A 10270-nucleotide genomic window follows, 5' to 3' on the forward strand; every position below is an offset into this window, starting at 1 on the left:
GAGCCAGTAAATGTTTTTTCAAAAACCACTTTCCCTCCCTCCTCAGTTTAGGCAGAGATTCAGAAAATAAAGGAGTTCATTTTATGACTGTGGAGTGAGCCAGGCCTAGAACTTAAGTCTTCTAAAGTCTAGTCAAGGCCCTTTCCCTCTTATTCTGCCTACCTTTAAAATGAAACATGTTTAAAGATTACTAAAAGTAGAAGGTGATATGAAATAAATATTTAGGCTAATAGATGAAAGAATGTATCAGTTGGTAATCTGTCTTATAAAGAATAATTATTGCTGGTTCTAAAACAGTAGTCTCCAAGTGATTCTCAAGAATTATGTAATTGTAAAAATAAAACCATTTGAGATTATATTTCTCTATTTCATAGAAAACATTTCAAGGATTTCATTAAAACATGATTTTATAGGCTGGGCACAGTGGCTCATACCTATAATCCTAATATTCAGGGAAGTGGAAGCAAGAGGATTGCTTGAGCTCAGGAGTTGGAGACCAGACTGAACAAGAGTGAGACCCCCATCTCTACTACAAAAGTAGAAAAATTATCATTGTGTGGTGGCCTGTGCTTATAGTTGCTGCTATTGGGAGGCTGAGGCAGGAGGATCACTTGAACTGAGTTCTAGGGTTGCTGTGGGTTAGGCTGAGGCCATGACAACTAGCCTACTAAAGGATAGAGTGGGACTCTGTCTCGAAAGGAACAACCCCACCCCTACAATTTTATAGAATCTAAAGCTTAAAGAAAATCAGAATTTTGAAGACATTGTTAGTCAGCTAACCAAAATTCTTCATGACAATTAGCCATTTTTTAAAATGAAATCCCAGCTCAACAGAATGTGAGAAGTTAAAAATTTACAATGGTATTTTGACAAAGAACCAGATTAAATTCTAATATGACAGAGTTTTCAATTTCTCCTGGTGCTTAGTTAAAATATGCCTTTAATAAAACAGAAAGAGAACTTCCATTCAAGAAAGTGCCTTACCATTGATTGATTCTAGTAGGTCATTCCTTTGTGGGGGACCCTTTCATTTACTTTTATTCACTTTTCTGTAATTTTCTTTTTTAAAAAATTGCATTAAAAGTTATCTTAAACTTATATAAAATAGCATTCTTCCTAAGGGAATGTATATTTCATTTTTAAAAAGTAATTTTATTTTCCTGATAAAAGGTTTTCATATTTCTTTCATTTAGTAGTTTTATACTTTTACCAGAGCTGGTGGGTTCAAATCCAGCCTGGGCCTGCCAAACAATGACAACTACAACCAAAAAATAGCCAGGTGTTGTGGCAGGCGCCTATAGTCCCAGCTACTTAGGAGGCTGAGGCAAGAGAATTGCTTAAGCCCAAGAGTTTGAGGTTGCTGTGAGCTGTGATGCCACAGCACTCTACCCAGGGCAACATAGTGAGACTCTGTCTCGAAAAAAATAAATAAATAAAATATAAATTTGAACATTACATATAGTATTTATATATTTTGTGATATACTGTTCCTTTGCTGTATCAGATATATTAATTTTTTTTTTGAGACAGAATCTCATGTTGTAGTCCTGGGTAGAGAGCTGCAGCATCATAGATCACAGCTACCTTAAACTTTTGGGCTTAAGTGATCTTCTTGCCTCAGCCTTCTGTGTAGCTGGGACTACAGGGGCCCATCACAACACTGGCTTGGTTTTGCAATTTTTAGTATAGATGGGGTCTTGCTCTTGCTCAGGCTGATCTCCTAACTCCTGAGTTCATGCAATCCACCCACCTCAGCATCCCAAAGTGCTAGGATTACAGGCATGAGCCACCACAAGACATATTCATATTTTCAATTTCTTCTTTTGGTCAAGGAGTTCTTGACAGGATGAATATATGAATAGAAAACAAATTTTAATCTTAAAATTGCTTTTGGCTTTTAAATCAGTATTACTACATATATTAAAAGTCATTAAGTTATAGCATATTATAATAAGTTAAATTTTAAAAATTGGAATTTATATTTTCTAATATTAATTAAAGAAAATAAATGCAGGATTGGAAAAACAGATAAAAATGCCGTTCATTCTGCATTCTTTGTGGGCATTTTTCAAAATTAAGTTGTTTAAATTATTCTACCTTTTCTTGATTACTTTTATTTAGTTGGGTTTAGTGGCATAGATCTCTATTACGCTTATAAGAACTGAGGCTTAGGTTTAATGCTCTGCAAATCAACTTCATTTAAAAATATATTAACTTTGAAATCAGCATCTTGCTACATTACTCTGAGGTAGCTGCCTACCATAAACAACATTAGTTATGTAATTTTCTTTTTTTCTTTTCTGCATTTAGTCACTTTCTTTTCATTCCTCAATATCTCTACTTGTAATACTCCCTTTATAATGTAAATGTGAACTTAAGGCAGAGAAGTAATATATGCAGGGAACTGTGAAAGTCAGAATCTTTGGTCTTTTCTAAATTAGGAATTCACAATTTTAAAACTATTATGTAATCTGAATTCTGTTTTGGGGTACTTTTTAGTAAAGCACATGTTAAATTGGTACAGAAATGTCTTAAACAACATTTGATTTGAAAATGCATGTCAGTAAGAACATAATTGTAGGATTAGAGATCACGAGAAAAGTAAAGGTACACATTACCCTCATGGATCATGTCAAAGTCCACATTTTGAAACAGTGGATACAAAATCCAGAATTGAAAACAAAAAAAAACTATATTATAACATCAAACTTCTCCAAGTCCATTTTCCTCACCTTACTATTTCCTCTGGGTAACAACTGTTAATACTGTTGATATATTCTTGCAGGAGAGAGCCAGGTTCTGCTTTTATCTCTTGAACCTTTTTAAGTCCACCACTTGTCACAAAGAGTCTTCGAGCTTTGCTATCATGAGGCAGCACCTTGAAAAGTGAGGCACATAAAGTTGTCAGCTTTTATTTTTCAAGTTAGATTATTACTATTGAAAAGCAATAATGTATCTGAGAAAATGTGAAAGAGAATTTATGCCCAGTATACCTATAACATAATGAGTCAAAATCTGTTAGTGATTTGAATGGCATGCACTCTTTTTAGAAATGTATTAACTTTTTATATTGTAAAGATGGAATAAAGACAATGGAAATCCACTCATAAATGTAAAACATAAAGCTCACATCCATTCAAGGTCTCCACTCCCTACAAAATGAAAGGCAAGCTTAACAAAGCACAAAGAGTTCTTTCGGACCCAGCTCCTAAATACCTCTCCAGCCACCTTACAGCCCCCCCCCCAACAATAATATCAAAATATACGTACTGTACCATTTCTAGCCTTTGCCCATGCTGTTCCCTCTTTCTAACATGTCTTTCCACTCTCCACAAACTCCCCCTCTTGCTTGGTTATCTTAGTCATTTATTAAAGACTTAGCTCAAGTGTTACCTCCTTTAAGAAATCTCTTCTGGAATATCTCCCATCTTTTCTTTCCACGATTAAGTATTTTTGGTACTTTTCTTCTCTTATAGCCTTCTGTCAAACCACTATCAGTGCACTTACCACAATATGTTAGTTATCCACTTATATTTGTCACATATAAATGTCAATGAAAGCAGAAACTATCTTCTATTCATTCAATTCCCTCTGGGCTACTGCGTAATAGATACTCGACAAATGTGTAACAAACGAATATACTAGAGTAGGCAAAGAGGAGATTAAGATGTTAAAGTTACAGAAGAGGAATCAGGAAAGTAAGGAATCAACAAATCCAAGGGAAGATTTTTTTTTTTTATAAGCAACCAATAAGCACTTAAATCACTGAACTTGACTATTAATAGGGTGCTGAAGAACTATGTGAAGGCAGTTGCCTATAGATAGGAAGTTGAAGTCAGATTACCAGCACTTAAGGGAAACATCAACAAGTCAAGTCAAGGCAAACTTTAAATTTAGTTTCAGAAAAAGGAGAGAGGCAATCAGTAAGCTGGGAGAGAGTTAATGGTTACAGGTATTTCAGATTCTGTTCTTAGGATCAAGGAGACTTGAGCATGTTTGTGGAGAGGAAAAAACCAATGAAGATGATGAAATTTATTATGCAAGACAAAAAACAATAACCAGACTAAGAATGTCCTGGGGAGGGGATGGGCTCACAACGTGGAAATTTCTGCTCTCTTCCTTGGTCACTGCTGCTATTCCCTCTGACAGAAACACTGCTTCTCCTGCCTTCATTTTGTTCTTTCTTCAAGGAGCAGCTCTTTTCATCTCCACTTTCTCCACTGAAGCCCTTTCTGAATATCTCAGACTGCATTTACCCATTCTTTCCTAAAAAAACTTTATCATAAAGTCCTACACATTGACTGTTTTCTGTTTTGTCTGTTCTCCTCAGCTAGATTATAAATTTCTTTGAAGAACTATTTTGTCTTATTCCTTTTCTTTTTTCTTTTTGAGACAGAGTCTCACTCTGGTGTGCTGGATAGAGAGCTGTGGCATCATAGCTCACAGCAACCCTGAACAAAGTCTTGGGCCCAAGCAATCCTCTTGCCTCAGTCTTCCACATAGGTGGGACTATAGGAGCCTACCACAACACCCAGTTATTTTTAGATACGGGGTCTTAATCTTGCTCAGGCTAGTCTCAAACCCTTGAGCTCAAGCAATCCACCTGCTTCATCATTCCAAAGTTACAGGAATGAGCCACCACACCCAACTTATCTTTTTTTTTTTTTTGTCTATTCCCCAGTGCCTGCCTGGGGTATCCAAACTTCCTCCTTCTCTGCCACACATTGGAAGAATAAGAGTTGTCTTGGGCCACACATTTAAATATGTGAACACTAATAAAATATGATTAGCAAAAAAAAAAAAAAAGAACAACAACAAAGTTCATGCATACTTTTCATGATATCCAATGCCACAGATAAGAACAAAAGTCCTCACAAAATCAGCATGAGGCCCCAGGTAGTGTAGGCATTTAATAAATCATTAAAACTACAAAAGGGTCTTGCTAATAAGATGGCAATACAAATAAATCAGACAATAAAAGATAGCACTAGTATGTATTTCTAAAAAATAGAGTAGCCTATAGATAGAGGATTTTTTTCTTTCCTCTCTTTAGGACTTGAATAAATCACTTTTAAATATTTGTTTGGCCTAGAGAATTTTCACTACTTCCTATCTCTATCTCTAGCCACACTAATATCTTTGCACCTTCTGCCTGACTTTCTTACCTCTTTTAGTATTTTGGTAGCCTTAGATTAAGAAGATACCAAAGGCACATTAAAAGAGCATATGATATGAAATACTGTCTTTATTTTACTTTAGCTAGCTAACATTCACAAATCCCATTGATTTTGATTATTTTGAACTCTACATAGCTTAGTGTTCATTTTCATAGCCAGTTCAATAAAACTAGAATATCTCATTCATTAGCCTAAAAGATGAAACTGTAAAATGAAACTTTCGGAAATAATGCCAACTACCCATTTGTAAGAGCTGGTGACGTTGTCTACAGATGATCCATTCAGTCCCTTACCCCAGTCGCCTTCTTAGATGACCAAATTAGCTGGCCAATTTCTTATGTAGTAACCAAAAATACAGAAAACTTAACACATGGATCAATTTTTCCCTTATATAATTTAGCCTTTTCTTTGTATTATTCAGTTAGTTAGTTGCTTGGTCAGGGGGCATGCCATTATATCTCCCACATCTCATATAATTAAGAGAGGAAAAAAGTTTGATTATTTTCTTGTAAAAAGGACACAGGTGTTTGATACACAGAACTGTACCCCGAGGTGTCCTTGGCAATGTAAAACCTCTACTTTCCAGTAGCAATGGTGCTTGAGAGTAGTTAAGCTCTTGGGACAAGTTGAGAGAACTAAAAGCAGTTATTATAGTAGAGTCTATCTTTTAGATGAATACCTAGAACTAGACCTACTTAACTGTAGGGCCTACTTTAAAAGTTATAAAAATATATGGTTTTTGTTCATTATTTGTAAAAATATAAACAGTAGCTCCTCATTTATATAGCTTTATAACTGACTATTCAAATGAATTTTCCCATCCCATTCATTTTTCTAAAAACCCTTTTAATTAGCCTCACCACTTACATGTTTTATTTCTTAAAAACAGCTCTTTGGTTGTTTTTGTTTGTTTGTTTGTTTAATATATATGTGCCTGGAATTGAACTAAAACTCCTAACATGCACTATCTCATTCACTCTTTTCAACAACCCTATGAAATAAGTACTCTTATTATTCTCATTTTACTGGTGGCCAAACTAAGGTTTAGAAAGGTAAAATTTTGCTAAAGAGCTGGTATGTGGGAAGTTCAGGTACTCCACCTCCTGATCTCGAGCTCATAGGCACCAAGGGAACTACTTGTGCAGCCCCATTTTCTAAAGTCAAATACACTGTGCATAGCTTCACCAGCTCTTGACAGCACAGGGTCGCCATCCCGACTCTCAGTGGTAACGCATTCATTCTCTTTCATCCTTTCCTGTCAGTAGTCAGCTGCCTGTGCCTACTTCTGTCAGCTCCACCTTTCTACTTTACTGTCATTTACTATTAATCTGCAATGATCTAACAAACATGACAGCCATACTTGTTAAAACTGTTAATAAAGTAAGTCAATATGCTCCAAATGACTGTCTGAGAGCATCTCCAGTAAAGTGCATGGACTTTGTGACAAATATTTCAGTGGCTCAGAGACCTTTTCCTTTTCTCTATAAGATTTATTCAGTGTTCCTAGGTAACTGACACTAAAAGACATTGAGAAAATTACTAAAAGTTACTTATAGTAATTAATATGGTAGTAATATACAGTACCTATATTAGGAAATATTTACATCCTGAAAACACAGTAAAAGATACTACAGAGGCTGTGGGGAAAATGGGAAGAGAGAGAAATTGTTTTGTTTATATCTAAGTTTTATTAACCTATGTTACCTTCCTTGTCAGTACAACTCAGTGAGAGTTTAGTAGTAAAACTCTGACCCCATCTTACAAGAAGAAAAAAAAAAAAAAACACTGACCCAACAGAAAATATAAGTTAACTTTCTTCTTCCCCTTAGCAGTTCAGAGAGCATTTCTTACCTTACTAAACTGTCCGACCACATGCTTTAGAATGTTGGGAGGAGCATCATACAGAAATGGTTCAAGGGCTGGTAGGTAGGTGCATTTTTGAAGGATATTCTTTATGGCTTTTTTACACTATTAAAATACAAAGCAAAATGCATACAAAACTTAGCAATCGATCAAAGATTTGACAAAAATTCATATCTCACATTACTGGTATTTTGAAAATAGAATCAATTTCCTGGTCTAAACTGCAGTTTCATTTTTAAAAAAATAGTCTGAAAAACTCCCTTGTTGGTTTTATCACAGAGTATCCTACAAGCTGTCTTTGTTTTAAACCTTAAAATGCATGGCGTATTAAAGACTGAGTTCTTAAAATACCTATAAGAAAATTAAAAGTCTAAACATAAAGTTACAAAGTACGAATTAATATGTACTGTATTTTATTAGTGTAAAAATTTGTACATATGAAACTGTGAGATAATTAGCACATCCTATTTCTTCCAATCAAATATGAGAAAATAATTGTTTTTCTATAAAATTTAATTATTAGGTTATATTCACCAAATAATTTCATGGCCTATACATAAGCAGTCAGAAATGTTCCAGTGTGCGTTAGTCAATGAGCATATGCCTGTACGCTGCTATGGGTCATGGGTGGACACTCCCCCATTTGTAGCCAGAAACAAAGTACACAAGATCTACTTAACTTCAGAGAAAATCTCTACTCAAGAATATGGAGTGTCTCAACCATAAGCAAAAGAACAGGCTAACTCCTGTCACAGTGTGGCTGGAGAACGGCCCTAACGTGACAGCAGCACATCACTGCAGCCAGCTCTTAGACCTGGCTAACTGTGATTCTGTTTCGTTGTATGAACTCTTTCACTTTGGAAAACTTCACAGCAATTGGTTTGTCTACAGCTATGTTCTAGAAGGCCACATCTGCCGGTCCATGGTTTGGTGCAGGAGCACATCCCCATGGTCTTTTCTCTTTTAACTTATTCTTTCTCAGAGGCCGTAGCCAACCCAGACGTTTGTGATTATAATTCTATTTTACATTGAATGTTTAACAGTGTGCTCGAAATGTCAAGGAACATTTTGATTTTCACATCAAGAATTTTATAATTACGTGGATTTGTCAAAAACTTTTATCACATGTGTGCTATCAGTAAAGGTTTTCTTGAATTTAAGGAATTCCAGAGACCCAGGCTAAGCAATCGTGTATAACTTCATTTCTTGACATATTTGTCCTTGAACATTGTTTTAAAAATTAGATTAAATAAAACATGGAATGAAAAATATCTAGTATGTTGATTTTTTTCCCCACATCTAGTATGTTGATTCCCAACATAATTGGTTATATTTTTGTGAACTATCTTAAGATCATGGCGACCTTAGCAAGCCAACAAATTTAACTTAATCATAATCAATTATAAGGTCTATGAACAATATAGCAGAGATCACATTCACTGTAGCATGCAGATAGCCTTACTCTAATTCTAACAATCCCAAGTTAATGATGTATTGTCAAATTATTAATCAAAGACTCTAAAAAGGAGTCTAATGACACTAGAGTCACTGAGCTTTACAACCACATATTTGGAAGAAATATTCTCAACTTATAACTATATTCTTCTAGACAGAATATATGTCACATTTAATAATTAGCTATATTATCCACATGATAGAAATATTGGTTTAAATTTTGCTTACATGTGTAATTCTGAGCTTAAGATTTTTCTAAAAATCTTGTTAGAATTATTTTATAATTTACATACCAAAAATTCATTTAAGTACACAATTCAATGATTTTTTTTTTTTTTTTTTTGAGACAGAGCCTCAAGCTGTCCCCCTGGGTAGAGTGCCATGGCATCACAGCTCACAGCAACCTCCAACTCTTGGGCTCAAGCGAGTCTCCTGTCTCCACCTCCCAAGTAGCTGGGACCACAGGCACCAGCCACAACGCCCAGCTATTTTTTGGTTGCAGCTGTCATTGTTGTTTGGCAAGCCCGGGCTGGATTTGAACCCGCCACCTTAGGTGTATGTGGCTGGCGCCTTAGCCACTTGAGCCACAGGCGCCAAGCCACAATTCAATGATTTTTAATAAATTTATAGTATTGTACAACCGTATCCACAATCTAATTTCAGAACATTTTCATCATACCAAAAGGAAACCTCATGCCCATTTGAAGTCACTCCCTATTCCCTCTGTCCACTTACCCCTACCAGCTCCAGGCAACTACTAATCTACTTACTATTTCTAAATGTCATTTTCTTGATTTTTCTGGACAATCCATATAAACGAAACCACACAATATGTGATCTTTTGTGTCTGGCCTCTACATGGCCTAAGCACAATGTTTGTGAGGCTCATTCATGTTGTAATATTTATCAGTTCTTCTGTTCCTTTTTGTTGTCAAATATTATTCCATTATACAGATTTGTCACATTTTGTTTTTCCATTCATCAGTTGATGGACATTTAGGCTATTTCCACTTTGGGCTATTATGAGTAATAGCTCTATGAAGATTCACATACATGTCTTTGTGTGTGTAATTGCTTTCATTTCTCTTGAGTAAATAGGAATGGAGTTGTTGAATAATGAAAATAAACTTTAGTATTTTGAAAAACTGCCAAATTGTTTTTCAACATGACTATAGCATCTTAAGTTCCTGCCAACAATGTTAGAGGGTTCAAGGTTCTTGATACAGTGGTCAACACTAGTTATTTTCTGATTTATTAATATCTTCTGGAGGTGAAGTAATATCTCATTGTGGTGTTTGTTTTTTCTTTTTCATTGTGTTTTTAAATTGCATTTGCCTAGTCACCAATAATGTTGAATTTCTTATCTTTTTTTTCCCTTTTTGGGATTTTAAAAATTTATTTTTTCTTGTCATGTAACTGTCATACATGTGTTTTGGTACATGTGCTATTTTAATACCTGTATACAATATGTAATGATCATGTTGAATGTCTTTCCTCTGCTAATAGGCCTTTTGAATGTCTTTATTGGTAAAATGGCTATTCAAAGTTTTTTCTGTTTAATTGGGTTCTCTTCCTATTATTGAATTATAAGAGTTCTTTATTATATTTTAGATATAAATCTTCTCTTGAACATATGATTTACAAATATTTTCTCCAAGTTTGTATGGCTTATCTTTTCATTTTATTAATGGTATCTTTTGAAGAATAAAAGTTTTTAATTTTGATGAAGCTTAATGTGTCAATTTTTTTTTTTTTTTTTTTTGAGACAGAGCCTC

General features: G+C 34.8%; 1 protein-coding gene across 1 annotated transcript in view; it reads right to left on the reverse strand.

Moving 5' to 3' along the window:
- SPAG6 (sperm associated antigen 6) overlaps positions 1–10270 on the reverse strand; it is a 61311-nt gene that overhangs the window by 4422 nt on the left and 46619 nt on the right. The window contains exons 9-10 of the mRNA XM_003786761.2: positions 7029–7145; positions 2733–2878 (exon numbers count right to left, since the gene is read on the reverse strand). Coding sequence (XP_003786809.1) covers positions 2733–2878; positions 7029–7145 — 263 coding nt within the window. The remainder of the gene's footprint in view (positions 1–2732; positions 2879–7028; positions 7146–10270) is intronic.

This window comes from Otolemur garnettii, unplaced genomic scaffold (assembly GCF_000181295.1).
Source record: "Otolemur garnettii isolate 467f Iridium unplaced genomic scaffold, OtoGar3 scaffold00019, whole genome shotgun sequence".
Classification (NCBI taxonomy): domain Eukaryota; kingdom Metazoa; phylum Chordata; class Mammalia; order Primates; family Galagidae; genus Otolemur; species Otolemur garnettii.